This window comes from Xenopus tropicalis, chromosome 2 (assembly GCF_000004195.4).
Source record: "Xenopus tropicalis strain Nigerian chromosome 2, UCB_Xtro_10.0, whole genome shotgun sequence".
Lineage (NCBI taxonomy): Eukaryota > Metazoa > Chordata > Amphibia > Anura > Pipidae > Xenopus > Xenopus tropicalis.
The window spans coordinates 145,056,477-145,083,087 of NC_030678.2; the positions used below are offsets into that span (position 1 = coordinate 145,056,477).

General features: G+C 40.2%; 1 protein-coding gene across 10 annotated transcripts; it reads left to right on the plus strand.

Moving 5' to 3' along the window:
- Nucleotides 1-2,555: 2,555 nt before the first annotated feature.
- gtsf1 (gametocyte specific factor 1) lies at nt 2,556-24,794 on the plus strand. 10 transcript variants are annotated; one of them, XM_012956224.3, is made up of 10 exons: nt 2,556-2,661; nt 5,576-5,668; nt 6,204-6,315; nt 6,811-6,908; nt 7,997-8,123; nt 12,857-12,937; nt 17,323-17,380; nt 17,742-17,839; nt 21,161-21,189; nt 23,267-24,794. In XM_012956224.3, the coding sequence occupies exons 2-9, from the start codon at nt 5,588-5,590 to the stop codon at nt 21,175-21,177; spliced, it is 672 nt and encodes a 223-aa protein (XP_012811678.1). In that variant the 5' UTR covers nt 2,556-2,661; nt 5,576-5,587; the 3' UTR covers nt 21,178-21,189; nt 23,267-24,794. The 10 variants fall into 10 exon arrangements, with proteins under 10 accessions (XP_012811678.1, XP_012811681.1, XP_012811673.1 ...); XM_012956227.3 differs by having other exon boundaries at nt 17,745-17,839; XM_012956226.3 differs by having other exon boundaries at nt 2,608-2,710.
- Nucleotides 24,795-26,611: the final 1,817 nt, after the last annotated feature.

Below are 26,611 nucleotides of genomic sequence, written 5' to 3' on the forward strand. Positions count from 1 at the left end.
CACAGGGCCATCTATTGAAATGCATGCTGATCTGTCATAATGTGAAATACACATTTTTATGCTTTTTTTTTGCAAGTGTGTTTAAGTTCAAAATCTTTCAGTTTATGCACTTAGGTGTGCATATATGTGTGTCAAACACCCAAAAGAAGCCCATGTTTAAGAAAATATCCTGTCTATGTTCAGATAAAAGTCAGTTTAAAGGAGAAATACCCCTTTAACTGACACTAGTCTTGTTTATTGAGACTGTACCAACAGAAGTGCATGCAAACACTTAACACAAAGTTGAGCACACACTGTTTTATCTGCACTTTCTTTCAGTGTGTTCTCATGGGTACAGTGCTTATAGAGAAAATTGGTTTTGGTTAACCCTGTGATCCCCAGCCAGGGGTTTGTGAGCAACATGTTGCTCCCAGTGGCTTCAAAGTAGGTGCACATTTTTACTTTTCTGGCTTTGATGCATGTTTTGGAAGCACAGAGACACAAGTTAACTCCAGTTTAGCTTCCTGCGGGCCAGCAGTCTACATGGGTCTACCAAATAGCCAATCACATACCTTATTTGGCATCCCCAAATAATTTTTTTCATGCTTGTGTGGCTCACCAACACTTTATACATCTGAGTGTGGCTCACAAGTAAAAAAGGTTGAGGACCCCTGAGTGAACTCCTGCCTTCCTGAGTGGTGGAGCACACAAAGCCTTCACATGGGAACACACAAACAAAAGCTTAACAGCCCTTAAAAAAAAGTTGAAAGCTATGTAGTCCTGCATTCCAATACACATTACATTCATTAAAAAATTTCAGTGGTTTTAAATTGATTGCTTTATATAAATGCTATTAAAGGAGAAGAAAAGGCTAATAAAGAGTTAATCCCAAGCTGCAGGCATGTGGCAGGAGCGGGGAGCTGCAGAATCTTTGTGACAGGAGCGGGGAGCTGGCTTGTGCTTTTCAGCCCATACAGACACGCTGGACAAGATGGCGGCGCCGTTCACTGAAACAAGCATGTACGTTCTAATATATTTATCTCTGTAAGTCTTTCATTAGACAAGCCAGGAATATAGCGTTTTTACACAGCAATAGTAGTACTATTTAATAGTGTGCTTAATAGATTTTGACTTTCCTTCTCCTTTAAGAGCAATATCTCCTTCCATTTCTATTTTGCTGCCCTGGTGGTTATGACTTTTGAAAAAGCTGATCAACAGATTAATGAAGGAGCCCTCAAATCTGACTTCTGCTACATTATTTCCAGAGACAGAAACAGCCATGCAAAAAGAGAAAGATAAATACTGCTTTCCATTGCAGTTACATTTACAAATGATGTTAAAACCACTTAATGAATGTATATTTGAAAGTTGCTTAGAATTACATTTTCTTTCATTAGGCAACATGTTATTGTGCCTAACAAACCTGTAGTGCTTGCAGGCCACTGGGTACTCTGCGTGTTGTTATGTCTAATAAAGCAGTGATTTATATGTTCATGTTTCCCCTGTAACCCTAGGTGGCTGTATACTCTACCAATGAGATAAAAAGAGCAGGGCTAAAACTGCTACCCAGGACTGGCAATCTGCAGATTCTGGCAAATGCCAGAGGCTGCTTTAACTATTCTTTGAGCTGGTGTAGGGCTGTTTATGTACTTGAAATGCCAGGGCCTATTTGATTCCAGTCAATGCTTGCCTGTTACACATGTAATGTGTGAATTTTGTGCTGGGTGGAAAGGCCCCTCTCAAAGATAATCAGTGCATGGCCTGTGTTCTCTGTGGTTGTTGTACCTCACTGATTTTTGTAGGTTACCACTCATCATCTGCATATTCTGGGAGACATCTAATTAATGCCAGCTTAGCTTTCTATAGGTGACCCCAATGTTCATATTCAACATGTAGAACAGGGGTCCCCAACCTTTCTTACTGGTGAGCCACAGTCAAATGTAAAAAGACTTGGAGAGCAACACAAGCATCATAAAAGTTCATGGAGGTGCCAAATAAGGGCTAAGATTGGCTATTAGGTAGCCTCTATGCTCACTATCATCTTACAGGGGCTTTATTTGGTAGGAAATCTTGTTTTTATTCAACCAAAACTTGCCCCCAAGTCAGGAATTCAAAAATAACTCCCTGGTTTGGGGGCACTGAGAGCAACATCCAAGGGGTTGGGGAGCAACATGTTGCCCCTGAGCCACTGGTTGGGGATCACTGATGTAGAACATCAAGCTTTTGCTGAACTGGAACTCTCTGTACCCCTGTCCTTGGTTGACAAAAAACTCCCAGGGAGTAACCAGATGAGGAAGGTAGGCTTGAGACATCATGTCTCATTTGTGATTTTTCACCTTCCTGCTAGGACAACGAGGCACAGTCCCTTCGCATTAACCTGATGCCCATATTACTCACACAGAAGAGATTAATTACCGGTGAGAAATACGCATATTTATCAATAAGCAGAAAGTCTCTACCGCCAATAAAGTCACATGGTTGCTTTCCACCCAAGCACCTAGGCCACAGGCGGTAGCGGCAACGCGAAGGTCAGGGCTATTGCTAAGCGGGGGATAAAAAAAAGAGGGCGGGGCGACTGAGAATTTTGGTGGGGGTGGCGCTATTTAAGAGTGAAAGACATTTAGGAGCAGCGCGGAGATATCGGTGCGGCAGTAGCAGCAGGTGTTGGTTTGCGATACTGAGGTGCGAGGGGCAGAGGGAGCGGCACTTGACACTGAGGAGGGAGACATTGGTATATTCGCTTTTGCCAATCATTTCCCGGCCCCCTCAGAACGGCCAGTGTGCGTCTCACCGTATTACTGCGCGCAAGTCATGTAATATCCTTCCCCTATCATATGTGTTATTATTATTTTCAAGTGGAAGTGTACCTTCTTGTTTAGTGTCTGGGGCTTGTGTTGAAAGTACATTTTGCGGATGTGTTAAGGGATAAAGCCCAATTTATTGGTCAATCTCCATTGCCTCAATTGTTTATCTTCTACCTCGCTCCTTTTTAACAAAGAAAAAAAGAAAACTTCAACCATTGCTGGAGGTTTCCAACCTGCGTAGAATTAGCTGAGGGGAAAACTTGTATGGATAGCTGGAACAAGATGGCGGTGAGGTACAAAAGTACCTCAAGTCAGTAGGGGGTTGAGGAAGAGGAGCCCGCCTCAGTCATGGCTTACCTGTATTTTAATTAAGAAGTATCTAAAGAAATGTCTTGCTTTAAGCAGGTCAAAACTGAAACTGCAAGTTTTTGGTTCCTGTGGTAAATAATCAGATTAGCCGTGCGCAGGTCTATTCCAGCCCCCCAGAAACACCCGGGTCCCCTTTTGTTTAACTCTTCTTTAACTCCAGCCCTCGCATTTCATGTTTATTAATGGTTTTATTTGCTAGAAGCATTAGGAGCAGAACAGGGATGTAGCCCCTGATCTAAAGTCTGACTGGCTACACAGGAGCAGGTTGCAGGAGAAACAGGCAATAGCCAGTCAGTAGGTCTGTGACTTCTATAGCCTAAGCTTTATATATTGGCATTCTATCAAGAGTTGGAGGGATACAGCTTGCTGGCTCTGTTTTTACATGTTGCTCAGTCTTTGCAACAACATAAATGTTATGCTGGTGTTTTAGATGCTGCCACTGGCATTGAAATCTCTGTTATAATGTTCAGTTAAAAAAAATGTTTTGGCTGCACTAGAGGAGGTTAAGCAGGGGTGGCAAATATTCTGTCTACTGTTACCCTTAAGGAGAAAAGGAATGTGATTTACAAGCACGGGCAGGCATGAAGTGCAAGCTTAGGAGACATATCCTATAAAAATTATGAATGTACAAGTGAATTATACTCCTAGATATAGAAGGATTGTGCTTTAAAAAATTGTGTTTATGACTGATTTATTGAGAAATTCCCCCAAACCCCACTAGCCCCGCCCATCTGTGCCACTTCCTGCTGGCTGAATTCTCTGGATGAGCTGGGGAGCCGGCGGCACTCAGTACCCTGCACTGTAGGATAGGAACCAATCAGCAGCTAGGCTGACCTGATAGGGAACTGAAGCCTGTCTGTGCTTGTGTGAGTGCAGGGCTGTGATTGGCTCTCCCCCTCCTACTGTGCTTATGGCAGGGACCGTTAGGACACGCCCACTCTTCATTTCACACTGGACGGAGAACTGATAGGATCTATAGGGAGCTCCAATAAAGGGGCCATTTTTACAGATAGGATTAATTTTTAGCACAAAGTGAAACCAGCACCGTATATTATTCACAATTGCCTACAAAATAAGCGTTTTTCCCATTTATCCAATATGTCTCCTTTAAGCATGTCTGAAGATCATAGGTGAGGCAAGGTAAATATGACTGTATTAGTGGAAGCTTGGAATATAAACTTGAAACTTTACACTCTTAGAAGCAACGGAGAGTAAGCAATTTACCCTCTAATCCCTGCATGTCAGACTTATCATGATTAGAGTCAGTATTTGGGAGTCTGTTTTTATCTACAGTGCATTGTTTCCCCCATAATTCCAGCTTTTGTGGTAGCGAGGGATTGATAAATCAAAACAACACAATTGCTTCTCTTTGATGTCAAATCAAAAGCAGGTTGGCATCACTTACTCCCCCCCCCCCCCCCCCTCACATCAACAGGTGCAGTTGCATGCAAGTTTGGAACAGGAAGGAGAATGAACACCAAAGTGCAAGGCGCTCCTTTAGATGGAAGTATGGTATGGGGACCTGTTAAAGAGAATGCTCGGGCCTGGTGTTTTCCGGATGAGGGTGGAGTTAAAATAACCCCAATAAGATTGTTTTGCCTCCCATAAGATTGATTATATCATGGTTAAAGGACAAGGAAAGGCTAAGTCACTTTGGGGTGCCAAAATGTTAGGCACCCCCAAGTGACTTTAATCGCTTACCTTTTACCCCGGGCTGGTGCCCCTGTTAGGATAAAACAGCACCAGCCCGGGGTACCTGTAGCGATGCGCTTCCTCCTTCCGGCTTCGTTTTGCAACGACTAACCGACAGGCGCATGCGCAGTAGAGTGAAAAGCCGACTTCTCTGTTAAAGTTCCACTGTTCACTCTACTGCGCATGCGCGCGCGAGCAAAGCGGGAAGGAGGAATCACTGCAGGTACCCCGGGCTGATGCTGTTCTCTCCTAACAGGGGCACCAGCCCGGGGTAAAAGGTAGGCGATTTAAGTCACTTGGGGGTGCCTAACATTTTGGCACCCCCAAGTGACTAAGGCTTTCCTCCTCCTTTAAGATCAAGTACAAGGCATTGTTTTATTACAGAGAAAAAGGAAATCGGTTTTAAAAATGTGAGTTATTTGATTAAAATGGAGCTTATGGGAGATGGCCTTTCTGTAATTCAGCGCTTTCTGGATAACAGATCCCATAACTGTACCTTTGTAAATTGGCTTTTGAAGCCCTGTGGTTTATCAGCGCTGAAGTTTACAGCACAGGAAAGTGGCTGATTATCATGAGGGAAAGTTGAACTGCAGTATATGGTGTAAGATCGGACCAGTACTGCATTCCTTGGCTTGTTTTTGTCCTTCATTATACATGTAACTTGTGTGTGTTTAAAGCATGTTTGTATGGCTATATACTAAAATATACTTTTTTTTCTTTTTTTAAATTAGCAAGCTACAGTCATGGACTTTGTCTTCTGTCCTTTTAATTCTGAGCACAAGGTTCGAGGAACAGAACTGAGGATTCACATAACAACGTGTCCGGTATTGCCTTTAACAGTTATTGTTCTTTCATGAGTTAAAAATGTATGCTGCCTTATAATTTATAAATAGGGATGAGCAAAATCTATCACCAGGGTTTGGCAAAAAAAAAAAAAAAGACGCCCTTAGACCCCAATGGCTGCAAAAAAAGTTTCCGTTTCTCAATTTTTTCAGTGAAATGGTACATATTCACTCATCACTCTTCATACAGGTTGAGTGCTTTATAAAATGTAAAAGCAAAATCAAATGATTAGGGAGCAATTTGCAAGTTTTGTGCTATAGGTTTCCACTGATGCTATGACATTAGCTCCCTCTGCTGATGAAAGTATAGAAGTGCATAAGGCCATGCTTGTATTGAACAAAGGTAACATTTGATAAAATTCATGACCGCATAAATGATGATTTCCTACTAGAATTATTTGTGCAGTGAGTAACCCACTCACTGTATTAAGATATTCCCCGATCATGTGTCTTGGGCGGGGAAATGGTGTTTGTGTGAGTATTGCATAAAGTGTTTATTTTTTTTGTGGAATTTTAGAACAAGCCTGTAGAAAAGCCAGCAGCACTCCCATTACCTAAAACGAAGACAAACTGGAAAACTCTGCTGCCAAATCCACCAAGGAATGTTGAGGTGGAAACCAGATTTTATGGTATGAAACAATAAAAAAAAAAATAATCTTAACCAGTTTTTCTCTGGGTGTTTACATGACTGCTAGGAGGATGGTCACCAAAATGGGGAAATTAGATTTCAGTCATCTGTGAGAAGTAGGAAACATAGCTAGCTATCAGTATTTTTAGAAAGTACAGGATGCAAATCAAACTGTGACCCCAACATACCTATATATGGTGTGTGTGTGTGTGTATACACTTGTATAGTCACTTGTATATGTCAGTGCTTACATTTGCGTCCCTGCAAATAATACACTGAGGCTGATTTATGAACTTAGGTGCTGTTACCTGTAACAACCATTAAGGTGTTTTCATTTTCTTACTTGTAGACTAAAGCTAATTGCACCTATGTTTGTATATCTGCTTCACTGCATTTTTATGCAATGGAAATGCCCCGGTAGTAAAGTGCCACAAAATGAAATCAAACCTATTTATTTTGATAAGTGTCCAGTTTATGACATCTGTATGCATTTTAGACCCACAAGATCCAGAGAGGCTCCTGCAGTGCCCATATGATTCAAACCACCAGATCAGAGCCTGCCGTTTCCCGTATCATTTGATAAAGTGCAGGAAAGTAAGTCTGCCATTTTAAAATTGTTCCTGGAACTTATGACTATGATTCTACATGTGACTTTGACTAAATTTTACATGTATTTTTAAAGAGCAGTAGTATCAAGACTGATAACAAGTGATCAATAATGTTCTCTCAAAGACTTTCATTGGTGTAAATATGCATCTGCACAGCATACTGTGAGAGCAAAGAAAGATATGAAGGAGAAGGAAAGTACCCCCAGTGATTGTAATCGCTTACCTTGTACCTTGCATCAGCCCAGGTTATCTGCAAACAATCCTCTTCTTCCTGTCATCTTTTTTAACGATTGCATGCACACTATAGTTAAAAAGCTGGCTATTTTGTTAACATTTGGCTTTTCACTCTACTGCGCATGCGCAAGCGGCATAAAGACAGAAGGAAGAGGATCGCTTTTTCTCGGCTACCCTGAGCTGGTGTGGTTTTCACCTAACAGCAGCACTAGCCCATGGTATAAGGTAAGCAATTACAATCACTGGGGGGGTGCCTAACATTTTTGAGCAGGGTCCTCTCTATCTGTTGTATTTTCGTGCTGTGGAATATATTGTTTTATAAATACATGTTAGTAAGATTACTTATTTTGCTGAGGACTATAATGTCTGCTGAAAATGGGAGATAAAAATATAATAAATATTTGCAACCATTATGTTTTCTGCTTAGCTTTAATATTAGGGATGCACCAAATCCACTTTTTTGGATTCGGCTGAATCCTACTTCGCATATGCTAATTAGGCTACGCAAGGGTTAAAATTTGTAATTTCCAAGAAAGTCTTATGATTTTTTTTTTGGATTTGGCCAGGAGAATGGATTCGGTCAAATACCGAATCAAATCCTTGTATGCTGAGCCCTCTCCCAAGGTGCAGTAATCCAGAAGAAATAGGAAAAGCAGCAGAACTACAACTGTGTGAAAGTGTCAAAGGCAATGATATAGGCATAAACATCTCATGTCTGGCATTCAAATATCATCTTATGCAATAACCGATGTTTGCTGTACTACACCTAGAAAATGTTGGTAGGCAATACTACTTTACTTCTGTAGTGGTTCCAAAAACATTCATTTTTTTTTTCTGTAGAATCACAATGATGTTGCTATGCACCTTGCAACCTGTCCCTTCAATGCTCGTCACCTTGTTCCAAGAGCTGAACTCAGTCACCACATCTCAAGCTGTGATGATAAGAGCTGCATTGAACAAGATATTGGTAGGACATTATCTGTAGCTCATCTTGAAATTAACTTTTATGTTGTCCACAATGATGTTCTGAGATAATTTTCAATTGGTCTACATTTATTTAGGCATCAATTTAGAATTTGGGAGTAGGGTTTTTGTTCTCCTTGTAACCTTCTGTTAAACATAGTTGTGTATTGCCTCTAAAGAAATGTCACTCCTGCAAGTAAGTTCACCTGTTCCCTACATATGTTTTGTTAATAATAATTACAATGATATTTATAGAATATTTATTATAATATTAATTATATAATTAGGCAGTGTAAATATAAAACGGAGTTGTTTTTTTTTTAACAGATCTACACATTTATTACTGTCTGGCCAATATGTGAAATATTTTGCAGCTGTATCAGATTTTTATTAGTATTTACAGATAAACCAGTCTGTTGAATAAGAGTTTTGTGCAGAAGAACAATGCTAACTAGAAAGGGAAGTTTGAGAACAAACTTCATGTTGGGTTGAAAAACATGAAGTCACTGAATGGGCTCCGCCCACTTTCTCTAACCTTGGACCACAGTTATACAGTAAAAACCACTGTGCAAAGTTTGGGGACCCTGGTTTTAATTGTGTCTGCATGGCAGCAACTTAAATTTCCCCACTGGAAGTCAACGACATCTGATTGGTGGCCCCACCCCCTTTTTCTAACCTGCAGTTACCCAGTGACTAACTCTGCGAAGTTTAGGGACCCTAGGATTAATAGTTAAAGAACAGCAGCAATTAAACCATTAAAAGTCAATAGGTGAATTGTGATTGGTGGTTCCGCCCACTTTTTCTAACCTTGAGTCGAAGTCACCCAGTGACAAACAGTGGGCACCCTGGCATAAATAGTTTGAGAATGACAGCATTTTAAATTTAAACCAATAAAATTCAATGGATGGAATCTGATTGGCTGTTAGTGGCCCAACCTACTTTTTCTATTTTTGAACTGCAGTCCCCCAGTGACCAACATTGCAAATTTTGGGGACTCAGGCATTCATTGTGAGGCTGACAGCATTTTACACTTCACCATTGAAAGTAAATAGGTGAAATGTTATTGGCTGTCGGTGGCTCCGCCCACTTTTTTCTAACTTTGAATGGCAAATACCCAGTGAGTAACTCTGGAAACTTTAACAACCCTGGAATTAATATTTAAATAATGGCATCAGTTTAAATATAAACCAAGGAAATCTAATGGGTGGAAATGGATTGGCTGTTGGTGGCTCCTCCCACTTGTTTGGGAACCCTGACATAAATAGTGTGAGCAAAGCAACATTTTAAATATAAATCAAAAAAATTCAATAGGTGAAGTCTGATTGGCTGTTGGTGGCTCCACCCACTTTTTAAAACCTAAAAATGCAGTCCCCTAGTGACCCTGGTGTTAATACTGTGAGAATGGCAGCAGGCTGAATTTCCCATTGAAAATCAATAGGTAAAATCTGATTGGCTGTTGTTGGCTCCACCCACGTTTTCTAACTCTGAACTGCAGTTACCAGGTGACTAGCTCTTCAAAGTTTGGAGACCTTAGTATTAATATTTAAAGAATGGCCGCAGTTTAAATTTAAACATATGAAGTCTATAGGTGAAATCTAATTGGTTGTTGTTGGTCCCACCCACTTTTCTAAACTTGGAATATAGTCACCTAGTGACAAACTGTGCAAAGTTTGGGGACCCTGACATTAAACATGTGAGAACGACAGCAGTTAAAATGTTCCTACTGAAAACAATGAAAGAAATGTGATTGGCTTTTAGCGGCCCTGCCCACTTTTTCTAACCTTGGGTACAAAGTCACGCAGTGACTGACTGTGCAGTTTGCGAACTCTGGCATCAAACCAATAAAATTCAATAGGTGAAATCTGATTGGCTGTTGGTGGCCCCGCCCACTTTTTCAAAACTAAAACTGTAGTCCTCTAGTGACCAACTGTGAAAAGTTTGGGGACCCTGGTGTTAATACTGTCAGAATGGCAGCAGGTTGAATTTCCCCATTTAGAGTCAATAGGTAAAATCTGATTGGCTGTTGGTGGCTCCACCCACTTACAAAAATACAAAAAACCTTAAATGCGTAGTCACCCAGTGTCTGACTATGCAAAGTTTGGGAAGCCTGGCAACATACCAATAAAAATCAATAGGTGAAATCTGATTGGTTGTTGGTGGCCCCGCCCACTTCTCAAAACTAAAATTGCAGTCCCCTAGTGACCAACTGTGAAAAGTTTGGGGACCCCGGTGTTAATTCTGTGAGAATAGCAGCGGGTTGGATTTCCCCATTGAAAGTCAATAGGTAAACTCTGATTGGCTGTTGGTGGCTCCGCCCACTTTTTCTTACCTTGAATGCGTAGTCACCCAGTGACTGACTGTGCAAAGTTTGGAAAATCTGGCATCAAACCAATAAAAATTATTAGGCGAAATTTGATTGGCTGTTGGTGGCTCCGCCCACTTTTCAAAACTAAAATTGCAGACCCTAGTGACCAACTGTGAAAAGTTTGGGGACCCTGGTGTTAATTCTGTGAGAATGGCAGCAGGCTGAATTTCCCCATTGAAAGTCAAAAGGTAAACTCTGATTGGCTGTTGGTGGCTCCGCCCACTTTTTCTTATCTTGAACCACAGTTACCTGGTGCCTAACTCTGCAAAGTTTGGGGACCCTGGCATTATTACTGTGAGAATGGCAGCAGGTTGGATTTCTGCCAAGTCAATAGGTAAAATCTGATTGGCTGTTCACATCTCCGCCCACTTTTGGGCATCCAACAATCATCATAGTTTTATTCAGGCTGAGCCCATGACGGTGTGATTCAAGTTTGGGAAGTGTAGCCTTAAAGCTGTAAGTTTGGCAGCAGTTTCAATTTCCCCATAAAAGTCAATGGGTACAATATGATTGGCTGCTGTTGGCCCCTCCCACTTTGTGGGTTTTAAAAAAAAAACCTGAATGCATAGTCACCCAGTGACTGACTGTACAAAGTTTGGAAAATCTGGCATCAAACCAATAAAAATCAATAGGTGAAATTTGATTGGCTGTTGGTGGCTCCGCCCACTTTTAAAAACTTTAACTGCAGTCCCCTAGTGACCAAGTGTAAAAATTTTGGGGACCCCGACGTTATTACTGTGAGAATGGCAGCAGGTTGGATTTCCGCCAAATTAATAGGTAAAATCTGATTGGCGGTTCACAGCTCCGCCCACTTTTGGGCATCCAATAATCATCCTATTTTCATTCAGGCTGACCCCATGACTATGTGATTCAAGTTTGGGGAGTGTAGCCTCAAAGCTGTAAGATTGGCAGCAGTTTCAATTTCCCCATTAAAGTCAATCATTAAAATTTGATTGGCTGTTGTTGGCCCCTCCCACTTTGGGGTCATCCAACAAATGTTGCTGCTTCATCCGGGGTGACCCCATGATTATGTTATTCAAGTTTGGGGGGTGTAGCTTCAAAGCTGTAAGTGTGGCAGCAGTTTGAAAATCTTCCCTGTCAAAGTCAATGGGAAAATTGGGGGGTTCGGAGCGGCACCACAAAAAGACGGGGGGCCGGATCGCTTAGAAAAGCACAAGCAACCTGCTCCGCTATAGGGCGAAGATGTGTGGGGAGTTTGGGTATTGTACCCCTAAAACTGTAGGAGGAGTAGCGTTTAGAAAATGGGGGGCGCTAAGAATAAGAAGAAGAAGCGGAAGAATAAGCTAAAGTCGAAGAACAGTATGTTGGGGTTTTCAACCCAACATAATAAGATTTAAATGCTTGTCCCATAGCACACAAATAGTAACTGAAAACAGGATTGAATTCAGTGGAAATGCAGGGGTTGACAGACCCAAATCTGCTTTATGGTGATTTAGGGGCTTATTCATCAAAGTACAAGTTCGAATCCTGGGTAAAATTCGGATTAGATAGGATAATTCCTGATGATCGCTAATATCACGAAAATGCTTACGAAAAAATTGGATTGGTCACGATAATATCGTATTGGCGATCCAAAAGAGACAAAGGTTGGTTAACTCCTGTGTTCAGGTAAGCAGGATTCGCAAAAAGCCATGACCATGTGTAAGAGGTCTTGGTCTTTACTAGTTTTAGTAACCAATATGGCAGTTCTTACCAGCAGCCTGAAAAGACCCCTTTTTATTGAAAAAAGGGAAATTGTGATGGGTGAGTATGTGCACCCTACCTTTAGTAGATACATAATTTCTTTTTCTTGTAGTGTTTGAGAGATAAATATAGGCATGGGACCGGTCATCCAGAATGCTTGGGGTCTGACGCTTTCTTGATAAAGGGTCTTTCCATGTTTTGGATCTCCATACCTTAAGTCTTCTAAAAAAAAAAAAAAAAATTTAAAAATTAAATAAATCCAATAGGATTGTTTTGCTTCAGTGGGAGTAATTATATCTTGGTTAACATCAAGTACAAGATACTGTTTTATTACAGAGAAATAATTTTTAAAAATGTGAATTATTTGCTTTAAGTGGCATTGATAGGTCATCCTGTAATTCAGAGCTTTCTGGATATCCTATTTCCAGATAAAGAATCCCATAGTAGTTCATAAGTGGGTTTTCTCAACAAATTCTCATTTAGTAACATAATAAAGCTTTGCGGAGACAAACACATCGATATGAAAATGTCCTCTGTCTGCTGTTATAAGTATTTAAGAAGAAAAAAAAAACATTGTTTTGTTTTGGCTCTTGCCTGGTTAGTCAGTATCCATGTGAACAAAATGTTATAAACTAAGAATATTACGGTTTTCATTTGTCTTTATTTAGCTGGTGAGAAGAATTATTACCAAAGAGATGTAAGCCCTTGTAGATGGCAAACCCCACCATGTGATGAAGATTGGGACAAAGGTAGGTGGCAAAAAAAATGGCACATCTTGGTGAAAACACTGTGCTGACAAAAAGTATGTTGGGAATGCTTTACCAGCTGTTTATAAAAATAAAAAGTCTGATGGTGTTTTAAAGCATACAAGATGTATGATGGTGTTCAGGTTGATGTTTAGAAGTGGAAGGCATATTTTCCAAAGTAGGGGGTGAATATATGGCATAGCACCTGCAGCATGATACATTCTCATCTGCACAGTGGATATAGTCTCTTAACTGCATAAATTTAAATACTTTCACCCCAAAATGCCAAGTGTCGGAGGCAAAATGAGGCTTTTTTCATTTAATAACATGAGTTTTACAACGTTTTTAACAAAAATTTACTTTTTTGTAACTGGTGTCATGGTGTGAATTTAAATATCTTTTGCCAGACATACAGTATATACTAGAGTATAAGCTGATCCGAATATAAGCCGAGGTACCTAATTTTACCTAAGAAAACTGGAAAAACGTATTGACCCGAGTATAAGCCTAGGTTGGGAAATGCAGTCGCTACTGCTAAGTTTCAATAATCAAATTATTTAATAAAAGGACACTCACAAGTGCTTACATGACTACCATATTAATAAACACAAGGTGTGGGCTGAAAAATGAGGCGCATCCAACATAAGATAACCACATGCAAGGTTGTACAGGTTAATATCTCATTTAATTTTTGTAGTGTCTAGGTAATGATAGTCCTGCACAGTTTTGCCCTGTTAGGATATGTTGCCGTAACTGTATGTTATGCCATACCCCCTGGAGTAATAATGCTGCAGAATGCATAACAGCAGTGTGCTACACTTGGGCCACCACAAGTGTAGTAGTTAAGTATTTATCTCTCTATAATTACTGCTTCTCCTGCCACACTGCTATAAAATAAGGGCTGCACTGCCAACACATTACTAACGGGGAACTCGGCCCTTGACTTTTACAGAGTGTTGCTTGCTTGGCTCAGTATTCATCTCCACCTCACCCCAGGTGGGCTATCATTTAACAAATTCTGTAAAACACAACAATATCCTGTGGGTCAGATGATGGGAAATGAGAGAGACCCAGTAGCCAGTGACAGGAACCACACCTGCTTCAGCCGCTTGACTGCATAGTCAGTGTTCCGCATTTATAGACACAGCCAAATCCGCCCTCCCCGATCAGCAGAGACTGGGAGAAGCCATCGTCCAGCTCCTGGAAACTCCAAACAAACTGCCTTACATCGCACCCCCTACCTGCACCTCCTTTGGCCCTAGGTAGGGGGTGCGATGTAAGACAGTTCGTTTGCACTCGAGTATAAGCCGAGGATTCCTTTTTTTTTTTTTTTTTAGCACATTTTGAGTGCTGGAAAACTCAGCTTATACTAGAGTATATACGGTAATTCTCTTCTATAAGAAGGTGAGCAGAAGCCTAGATATTAGGGCAGTGGGTGTAATCTACTTAGATTTCGCTAAAGCAATCTGATACAGAATGTTACTGAATAAATTAAGGGTTAGAGGCCTGGAACATAATGTTTCTACTTGGGTAGAGAATTGGCCAAAGGATAAAGTACAGTGTACAAAGAGTGGTGGTAAGTGGAACATTTTCTTATGAAACGGTGTTGATGGAGGTCTAAACCTGAAGTTGCTGAAGCTACATTGTGCAGAATTATACATTCCATGCAGGATGTTGCTTCTTCACAGAGGGATTTAACTAAATTAGAGAAACTGGGCAGCAGTGTCACTCAGTAGTTACTAAAGCAAATAAAGTACTGTCTTGCATAATAAAAGGGTGTTATCAAGTACAAAAATAACCCCAAAACTCTCACCATCTAAAAGCTTGAGTTTATATAAGTCAATGGGAGTTGTCCTAGGCAAAGTTAAGCCATATTTTCAATTACATTTTTTCGAATTGTATGTTTGTTTGTTTTTTTTGTTTGTTTGTAAAGTCAAATTCGAGGTATTCAAGGTTGGTTTTTTTTGTATGTATAACTTTATTTATAAAGCGCCACAAGTGTACGCAGCACTGTACAATGCACAGGGATTAAGTACCATGTGGTATGAGACACAGTAGGAAAGAGGTCCCTGCCCCATAGAGCTTACAGTCTAAGTTGTTGGGTAACATACAGGCACTAATTGGAAGGTAAGAGTGCACTAGGTATGGGCATTTGCCTTTAAGTGTAGGACTAGGCTTTTTTTTTTTTTTTTTTAATGGGTTTTCCTTAATAATTTAAGCGAGAATTCTAATATGCGAGTTTATTTGATTTAGAGAAACAAACTCCGCCCATTAGACTATGAGGAAAGACTGTCAAGGTTTGGGTTTTTGGGAGAAAAGTCACTTGTTGTGGCTCGTGATTTCTCTTTACAAATACATTAGAGGGCATTTATTTGAAAAAGGAAAAATGATTATACCGTAGTGAGTGTGATACTGGTATGGCAAATTCTATAAATGCCTTTTAAAGAATGGCTTGGATGACTTCATCCAAGGCAATAGTGATCTAAAGATCTACAGTTTTAGTGTGTGTGTGTGCATTGATAGGTCTGTATGGGTGCGTGTATATTTGCTTTGGGGGTCATTTCAAGTGGTTGAACTTGATGGACTTTTTTTTAAGTACAAACTATAATTCTGTAAGTAACATAGATTCCACGTCTCTTTCCAGCCTGCCTGTCTTATATATTGCTTAAAAGATTCATGGCCTGATCTAGAGAATCAAGCTGAACTGTCTTAACCTTTGTATTTAATGCAACTTGTGTAGCATGTATGGAACTACTTAAAGAACTGGATATGTAATACATCTACTTGTGTTTAAGACATTAATGGAATCTGTCATCAAGGAATTACCACTTGGAGCATTCCTAGGTCACATATCCCTCACAGTGGGGAGCATTTTGCATTGCTTCAGGTGAAAATGCCTGTATTCTTGTCTAAAGGGGTGTCCACCTTTGCCTATTATTTCTGTGTAAAACATTCCCTAGCACTTTGAAAATGCTTTTAAAGTATTTATAAAGAATTAAACTGCTCCCTTGCAAGCGCCTCTTCTAAGAACCCAAATTTGATAGGCTTCCTGGTAGCTTATGGGGGAAAAAAATCTAGACACTTCATTCAATTTGAATCTTGCTGATGCCACATGATCCCAGATGATGCTGCACCCCTTAAGACCTTATAACAGATCTGAATGGCTAAAATTACAAAACAATATACAGATTTAATGCAAATAACCAAGAAACAAAAAAGAAACGACTACAATATATTGTTTTCTTAGTGACATGTTCACTAGCTTATTATATATTATCAAAAATTTACTTGTGCAAGAGGGAACTGCACTGGAAAACATTTAGAGGCCTCAGATTTCATTATATAACTAGCATTTGTGTTTTCATCAAAATCATAGCCTTGAATGTCATTTGCTTCCCAACCTGTGCAAAGTGGAAACATTCTGCAGACAACCTGTTATTTTGCACAATTAAGTATTATTAGCAAATGCAGATGTTCCTTGCATGATACAAAAGCAAAGGACCATGGGACAGACCCATGAGGCCCTCCACTAACAACAATGGTCAACTAGAAATCTTCATTTATAATCACTTTTTGTAATGCAACTTTCAGCCAAAACACAGATCATCTGGCAGTTGAAAGACAAAGGCTGTGCCATTTTGTTAAACCCCATCAGTCACAAGGCATCTCTAGGAAATTAGTAAAGATGGCAGCGAATGTACACCAGGCTGGTGCAAGTTTCTACTTAGGACTGGCCATCCTCTATTGTATTGTAAAATAAAAAAATAAATAAAAAAAAAAAACTGTTAATGCACCATTACTGGAAGGGCATGGTGCATCAGTGGATAAGGAAGTGAAGAGGAGGTTCTACTAATGCAGTTCAGGTAGTCCCAGCCAGCTTATAACTATTTATCCACATGCCAGTCAGAGTATCAACGAATTATATGGCCATTTTAGCATTAAACTAGGTCTAAACAAACAAACTGATGTATACTTAGACTTCTTCTCTTAGAACTTTTGTCATTTACATCAGGGCTCCCCAACCGCGGGGCCACGGACCAGTTCCGGGCCGTGGACGGCAAGGCAGTGGGCCGCAGCGCACCCCCCCCAAGCGCATCGCATGTATGCTGCGCCCCGCCCCCCTCCCCTGTGCCTCCGGTCCGTGAAAAAAATATTTGGCCTCCTACCGGCCTGTGGTGCTCAAAAGGTTGGGGACCCCTGATTTACATTAACTTTAATGGTTTCTGCGATATTTTGCATATATTTTGGTCTTTCTTAATAACAAAATAACCATTTTCATGTTGGGGATTTTTGGTTGTCCGTGCAAGAAGCTGCATTATTATAATGTGTTAATTGTCTGTTCTTTGTAGCAAATAACTTATAATTTAGTATTTTTTTCTTTTTTTCAGATCTGCAGAATGATAAAGCAACATTTATGTGGGGCATCCCTTCTTACCCTGTACCTAGGTAAATGGAAGACTTGTGTTTTATGTGTATCCATCCAGGAGACATATACAATGTGGTCAGCCTAGGTTTTTTTTTATTTGCTTGTACAAAAAAAAAAACTATACCAACATTTGTTGAGAGTATGCTCAGACTCTGGCACAATGCACTGAGATGGCTGCAAGGTCACCAAATGAGCAGATCTTCTTCCAGAATCCCCACCTAATATCCCTATATCTGGCTAATTCGAATTACTACTAGCCTGCAATTTTGGGGTGAGAGGTGCCCTTAAACAGTTCCTTTATATTCTTTTCTGTTCTTTGTGGGTAAAAGTTGTTTGTTTTTTAATACAAGTGAAATATTTTTCTCTTTTTGTGGATTATAGCAGTTCTGGAACAAACATATTGATGGATCCTAAAAACAGCCTTGGTTCAAGCCTACGTGCTCCTAAATCGCTACCTTACATTTTGCCTTGGAAGATGCGTAAGTAACCTAATTCAATCAAATTCCTTTGAAGAATGCTCTAGAGGTGCATTATATTCATTTTGTAGGATTGTATGGAAGAAAAGTAATATATAAAATGTTTGGAAATCCATTGTTTATGCATATCAAGACTTAAGTAGTCTAATCCTCCTAACATGAATAAATAGTGAATTAAAAACGGCCATGTCACCACATAAACAAGGTAACGTTGAGAGGCCTGTGTGATAAGTAAAATGTATGGCCACCTTTTACCAGCAGTAACAACATTCTCCTGCATCGTGTTGGAGGAATTTGGGCCCATTTCTCCTTACACTTTTGTTAGTTCATTAATGTTTAAGGCATTTCTTTTTGCACAGCTTTCTTCATGGCCTGCCACAGATTTTTATTGGCTTTTAATTTTGGGTCCACCTTGACTATTCCAAAATCTTGTTTCAGCCAGGGTTGTTTGTAAAACAAATGGACCCACAATTTCTGCAATAAATAGGAGTTCTTGATGCTTCCAGTGACTGCACATGGTCCAGGGACTGTGGACAAAACATCATCTCCCACTTCTACAGGACATAAAACATCACCCGTCACCATAGACACTACCCATTTTTTTTTCTATCAAGATGCATTGTAACCCATGTCACCACCACTGTTTTTAATCAATGTGTAATGTACAAATTGGGAAAAAAAAAAAAAAACATAACCACTGTGCTTGGTGACTGGTTAAAGGTTCTTAGTAATGCTGTTTTGTTTTCGGCTGACATTCACTGTCAATTAAAAGAAACTGGCACCAAAAATTAAACCTATTTTACATCTATCATAACTTTTGCCTTTGAATGCTGTTTATAGATTTGCCTTGAAAATATTTGCCCAATGCTTTTGCATTATTGATCCCCCATGTTCCTCTATAAGGGGGCTGCCATATTTGTGCAGCTGTAGTATGTTCGCATTAGAAGCTAACAAGCTAACTGACAGGTTGAAGAACTTCAAGTAACACTTACAAAAGCAGATCTATCAGTGAAAAATGATCAACATGAACTAAAGGTAACTTAATGTACATGAATAATTTGAAGAGTTTTTTTTCCACTGTATCACTAAATAATTGCAATTTTTTAAGTAAATAAAATATACCCCGACGGTTTTACTGACGAATGAATCTTTAAACCCATTTTACAAATTGTATGACAGATTAAGAATTCTGAGGAGAGTTCAAGATCAGATTTGCAGCTTTACTCTCAATAGAAAAGAACTGCTCAAAGTAGTCCAACATATTCACATGAATTAACACCTGTGTAAAAATAAAACTAGGTAAATAGATTGGTAGTGCAAAATAAATAAAAAATGTTCCTAATATAGTTATGTTAAATATCCACTCACACCAGGCTTTATAGATTACATTTTTGCCCAACTATATTAGGAACATTTTTTATTTTGCACTACCAAGACTATTTCCTCTATTACCAGTGAGTAACCAATCAGTGGGGGGGCCACATGGAACATAACTGTTTAGTTAATTCGCTTTCGATCCTGGGCGCACTTCGGATTCAAAAGCAAACCGTTATGTTCCATATGCCACCCCCCCCCCCCTCAAGTCACTGATTAATCTGTTACCAGTGAGCAACCAGAGAGCTGCGAAGGAGGAAGTAGTGTTCTGGCAATTATTCCACTCACTCCAGCCTTTATAGATTACATTTTTGGCTAACTACAGTATATTATAAACACTTTCTATTTTACACTGAACTGGTCCTCTTTTAACCCTTTCACTGCCAGCCGTTTTGGTCAAAGTGGAACTTGTATTGCCAGACAGTTTTTGAACATTTTGCACTTTTTTACTTTAGGGGCCTTTCCTCAGGGGGACATTTAATTTACCCAGGAAAACACTATATTGTTTTTTTCAGGACAACCTATGCTTTCAAAATATGGTAGAATTTTTGTGTAAACAAAACAATTTTTGTAACAAGATATAGGCTTCTAAATGTCTAAAAAATTAAGAAAAAAATCAAATTTCCATAATACACATTAATATATAATACACATTAATATTAACATAATACACATACCAGAAACAAAAATTATTTTATGTATGAAAATGCAACTGATTTAGAAAGTCCCATGTCTTCTGAACGTGCCAATACCAAATATATATAGTTTCATGGAGATTTCTCCCTTGTATAGGTCAAAAACTCCCAGCACTAAAAATTCACTAAAATTACACCTGCTCGAAATCTTGCAATGCCATATTTTGAATTGTAGTAAATCCATCCTTTTGGTTTTTATTCTGTTATGACCAACAAATGCTCTTGTTCTGGTTTCCCTTCTATTCCCCAACCACACAACTAACTGCACTTGGAACTTTGTTTTGGCTTCCCTACAGTGAGCTTTAACTATGGCTCATTACATAGGGTTGAAAAAGACCAGAGTCCATCAAGTTCAACCCTTCCAAGGGAACCCAACACACAAACCTATGTTGACCTATCTGTACTATCACATACATCAATACTAACTGTAGATATTCGTATCACAATAGCCTTGGATATTATGCTTGTACAAAAACTCATCCAGGCCCCTCTTAAAGGCATTAACAGGGCATTCCACAACCTCACCCCCCCTCACCATGGCAAACCACCTATGCTGCTTCAAATTGTGTGTGTGTGTGTGTGTGTTTTATTTCTTGCACTAATCAGGAAAAATATTAATGTAAAAGCCTTTGTATGAGAAGCTGCTTCTTATCTCCCTGCTGCTGATTTTAATTATTTACCACACATTGCACCAATGTTGAAAAGGGACTGTACTGCTCTTAACCTTTTGTATGCTTCTCCAGACTGAACTACCAAAACTTCTGCTTTTACTTTGGGGATGTAGCAGTTCCTAATGATCAGACCATATTCACAGCAAATGCATTATTGTAAGAGAGGGTTAGTCTGGCAATGCAAAATAATCTTACATTTTGGTAAACTACAGACAATGAAAATATTTCTGTTGATCATTTTACCACCGCTGCCAGCATCCACAATGAAGGAATAATGCAACAATCTCTCCAGTGAGGCAGTGCTTGCTGTCCATTAACAGTCCATTATCCATTAGGTGCCACACAACATAGAACTTAATAGCGTGTCATATCTAACAGACCTCTAGGGTATATGACAAATTGTATTCTTACAACTAAGCACATTGTTGCTACCCTGTGGGGTTTCTACCATTAATATCTTTGGGAAGCTTCTGTGAGCAGTGTCTCATTTGTCACTGAGACAAACCATGGTGATTTTTTGAATAATACTGTAAGTAGCAGTAATTAAGTAAGTAAGTCTTTAATTCTGTGTTGTGTTTTGACAGATACAAAGAGAGACTGATTTAATCCAGTTGTAAGTATTTATTCTATTAACTGTATTATTCTGTTTGCGTGCTGTTTACACATCTTAAAAAAAGAACAGGTGCATATTATCCCTTTTTTCATTAAACCAGTCATTATTAACACATTTAGTGCCAGCATATTCTGCAGCCGTGTATAATTAAAGTCCTGATTGAACACAGATCATGGCCACCACCACTGAGCAAATCAGAGTGGTAAAACAATGAAGTATTATTCATTACACATACCTAACCCTTTACTTTAACAATTTGTTGACATTTTCCATGAATTAATAAAAAAAAAAAAAAAGGCTGCCAGTAATGGCATGGTATTTTAGCTGTTTTAACAACCCCCCCCCCCCAAAAAAAAAAATATCAGTTAAGAGCCTCTCTAAAATTTTTTATATACTGGCCACTCCTGCACTCCTGTTTAAAAGGTTAATAGTAAGGGTGCAACATCCCCTTAATCACTTAGGATTCCTTCTACTCCTTTATACTCCTTTAAAGGAGAAGGAAAGGCTAATAAAGAGTTAATCTCAAGCTGCAGGCATACCTACAGTTGTCTCAATAGTGCCCTTAAGTCTCCCCATACTTCACCTGTTCAGAAGATCAGAAGCCAAACTGGAAAAAAAAATGCTGAGCAGGGTAGAGAAGATTCCCATAATGCAACACTCCTGCCCAGACTTGGTGCATTGGGACTGTAGGCGGCGCATGTGCACACAGCAGGAGCATCTGGTTGCTATGGCGACGCAGCCGACAGGAGAACTCTGCTCTGTGACATGCAGACCCGGCAGGTGCGGGGAGCGGCGGAGGGTTTGTGGCAGGTGCGGGGAGCGGCGGAGGGTTTGTGGCAGGTGCGCGAGGGGGGGGTTTGTGGCAGGTGCGGGGAGCGGCGGAGGGTTTGTGGCAGGTGCGGGGAGCCGGGGGGGGGGGGTTGTGGCAGGTGCGGGGAGCCGGGGGGGCTTGTGGCAGGTGCGGGGATCGGAGGCTGGCATGTGCTTTTCAGCAATAGCCCCTACAGACATGCTGGACAAGATGGCGGCGCCGTTCGCTGAAACAAGTATGCAGGTTCTAGTTTGTGTATCTCTCTGTAAATCTTTCAATAGGCAAGCCAGAAATATAGCATTTTTACACAGCAATAGTCGTACTATTTAATAGTGTGCTTAATAGATTTTGACTTTCCTTGTCCTTTAACCAACTCGGCCCCCTCCCTTAGTAACTGACTTTGGCTCTTGGCGTACCGAGCATGCTCAGTTCTCTTCAACTCAGGTTGCCAAACACGCCCTCCAGTCTAGCAGCCAATGAAGAGATGTCACTGCTGGTTTCCATAGAAACTCTGCTTTAGCTGTGCAGTCTGCTGCAGAAATATAGGGTTTACATGTCAATTAACGGTTCATGTGAAAAGACTGCCTTCTGAAAGCAGGCCTTCCGTTCCACATTGCTCTGATTTGGGCGCTTATTTTAGTCTGCGCTTTCACCCAAAACAGAGAGCACACTGCTGGTTATTCTACTGTATAATTATAGCTCTGTTTGCCTGATTTATACTGATTCTGCTGAGAGTCACTATGTTTGGAAGCTGTTTTGATTTAAAGGGGTAGTTTGCCATTAAGTTAACTTAGAAATATAATAGAGTCCTCGTAGCAGCTATTCTATTGCTTGTTTTTTTGTTTGAATTATTTGGCACCTTCTTCTGCCTCTTTCTAGCTTTCAAGTAGAGGTCACTGACCCTAGCAGCCACAATACTATTGATATCATACTAAAAGTTGATCTTAAGGTGAACTACCCCATTAGTTTAGTCAGATGCCAAATAGAGAAATCTGTATACATCTGTGCCTTCTTTACTGCAGCACAACTTATGCTAACAAACCTAAAATTTTGCTTTTGTTTTCATTCTGATTTTATCTGAAAATAATTACTTTTGATCACATCACATCTAGATTGGCGCTGCCCAACTTTAATCTCGTAGGCTGATTGCTAATTTTACCACTCATGATTTAGGGCATCCTATTTTTAGAGTTAGTGAGATGAAAATGCAGTTACTATAATGTACCTTATCCCCTGTTCCTTTTTTTTTTTATTCTTTTTTTTCAGAATATCCAAAGACGAAGGTTAAAAGTTCTTCACTTCATTATGCACTGCGTTTGCGTTAACCTAAGAGTTCAATTTGTTGACCTAACTGAGCTGGGGAAACAGCATCTGGTTTATAAAAATGCTGAGAAAAAAAAAATATGCAAATAGTGATGGTTTGAGTGACTCACTTCTAAAACGCACATAGCTTTTAATTATCTGTACCAACAAACACACTGCGCAGTGTAAACCTGTGTTTTCTCGTATGTCCAGTGACATCTGAAGCCATTTAATTTTGCGTGCATGATTGGACAGGATCATTTAGAGGCCACCTTTTGCTAGAAATCAGTTTCCTGCACTCCAGATGGAGGGGCGAAACCCAGTACTTCTACGAAAGAACCATCACTCCCACCAAGTACTGTGGCGGTTCAAATTTGGTGCCTAATGATAGTGTGGGAGGCAATGCTGGAACATGCACAGGTTTAACTAGTGACCTATAGCCAGAACACACTATGCGTATGCACCCATCGCCTGGATTCCAGGTTGTGCGCAAGTGTATTTGGGGGGGGGGGGGGGGAAAGGTGCATCATAGTACTGCTGTGCGGGCTGTCAGCCTGCAGCTCTGGAGAATGACACATTTTTTCCACTAGTTGCCCTTTAATCTAGTACCCACATGCCAGGCTTATTAGTGCAGTAGTCCTGTTCAGAGCAAAATTCTTAGAACTTTCTGAACCTCTGGCCAGTATTCCCAGGATCTGTGCATCCAAGATCTCCGGCACCAGTTATTGGAAGCTAACTTATAACTTGTGTACATTTTCGTTTTATTACCAGAGTGTAGCCCAGGGAGGCCATCTTTGTTTAAAGGGGAAGGAAAGGCTAAGTCACTTGGGGTTACCAAAATGTTAGGCACCCCCAAGTGACTTAGATCGCTTACCTTGTACCCTGGGCTGGTGCCCCTGTTAGGAGAAAAAAGCACCAGCCCAGGGTACCTGTAGGAAGCACTTCCTCCTTCCTTTCTGTTCTGCCGGCGAAATCCATCGGCCGGTGCATGCGCAGTAGAGTGAAAAGCCGACTTTAATGTTTAAGTTCCACTATTTACTCTACTGCGCATGCGCGCGCAAGCGAGAAGGAAGGAGGATGCGATCGCTGCTACCCCGGGCTGGTGCTGTTCTTTACTAACAGGGGCACCAGCCCGGGGTCACTTGGGGGTGCCTAATATTTTGGCATCCCCAAGTGACTTAGCCTTTCCTTCTCCTGTAATGGTGTTAATATGCCATCATTACATCCTGCCCTCAATCTACATCATTTTAGGCAAAGCTTTAGCCATTCTGCTAGTAAAATATAAAAAAACAGTGGTAAGAATACATAGAATAAAGTTTCCATAATATTAATATAAATGCTATCATTTGCAAATATAGTTATGTATATGTTTTACGGATTTGGTCAGATTATTAAAAGTTCTTCAGGATGTCACATGAAGTGGTATGTGAGATCTAAACTGCCATCTTCCCTCTGTTGATTAACCTTTAAATAAAGTAATATTTTGATTCTAGCTTGTCTTCACATGTCTTTGGGTGCTGTTAATAAAGCGTTACAGGCTATGGAAGGACAGATTGCCAGCAGGCTGTAAGGGCACAGAAGCTAATACTGTATATACTCGAGTATAAGCCGATCCAGATATAAGCCAATGTACCTAATTGTACCTAAGAAAACTGGAAAAACTTATTGACTCGAGTATAAGCCTAGGGTGGGAAATGCAGCAGCTACTGCTAAGTTTCAATAATCAAATAAATAATAAAAGGACACTCGGCGTGACCCCCTGTGAACTCTTCATAAATATATCATGTTGGCAGCTGCATATTAGGGAAAGCTGGATGGAGGACCCTTTGCCCGCCCCCCCCCCCCCCCCCCTTGCCTTGAAGAGCACTGCTGATAACTTCAGGGAAAGAAAAATGCTACAGCAGCAGACAAAAGCAAGTTTGGGAAGGGTAAGGAAGCTGCCATACTAATAATGGGCGTCCTGAGAGTGCTAAACGTACTAATGTGGCCACATCATCTATCATACCCCATTTCATAAACAGACAAAGTTCAGTGTGTTTACTTTTATTAAACAACCACCAATTTTCATCCTTTTCAGTATCTTGTTGATATAAAAAAAATTTAAAGAGCTTTTAATAAAAAAAGACCTGCAGCTGGGTGCCATTAGATGGACAGTCAGCAGTTTGGCCTTTTAATCACCCAGCCCTCTTTTAACCCTTCTAATCCAGTTTGGTGCGTAGGAATCTGTGTTGCTGAATGCTATTGTCATTGCACATGAAATTTTGATTTGCCTAGTCGAAGGTACATATAGTCCTATAAAAGCAATTTATGCAGGAAAGGAAGGACTAATAGCTGCATCTACCCTATTGATTCACATTATTCCTGAGTGCATACTTACTTTTTACCTTGTCAGCTTTATGAGGTGCCACATTTATTTTGTTGCATTCTGTACAAATGGCTAGCATTTGCATCCCTCTTCATTGCACAGTTAATGTTGTATCTTGGGAAACTGAGACTTAGTTAGCACTGCACTGAGTACCTTAGTAACTTTAACCAGAAATTCTTAACCCATGTGTGCCCATTGATTTTAGCAAGGATCAGCATGATGTCAGAGATTTTCCATGAGGTTCAGTATACATGCCTTGCGCCGTTCCCATCCTGCCTTGTGCCTATAAAGACACTGGCATTGTTGGCTGCACACCCCCTGGTGGTGCGGCGGCCAACGAATGCCAGTGTCTTTATAGGATGGGAATGCGAGTTACATCTTCCGATCTTCAAATCCGTATACTCGAGTATAAGCCGAGGGTGATTTTTTTCAGCACATTTTTGGTGCTGAAAAACTCAGCTTATACTCGAGTATATACGGTATGTAAGTTATTAATGAGAGCTGTGATTATTTAAAGGTTACAAAGTGAAACGCCATTCTTCTGCAAAAAATTATTTTCAATTGTTTTTGTGATAAGTATTTTGTTTTAAATGTTTAACCTGCCCGATTCTGGGCACCAGCATATTCAAGAAATTTTCTGTCAATTTGTGGTGCTGACAAAAAGCTACATGTCATTGGCAGGAAGTTTTCTAAAAGCCAGTTTGGACCTTTTTTAAACCACACCCACTTCAAACTACGTCCATGTTATCACAAGAGTTTTTAAGACCATACACACATTAATGGTGGTAGCGCAGCAAAAACCCAAATTGTTGGTGCAGGTTTATCACCCATTCTTCATATGTGAAAGAAGTTTTTTTATATTATATTAAAGCTATTTCCGAATGCAAACAAATTCCCGGAACAACCCTCCCTTCCGTGTCACCTTCCACAAACAGGCCAGGCAG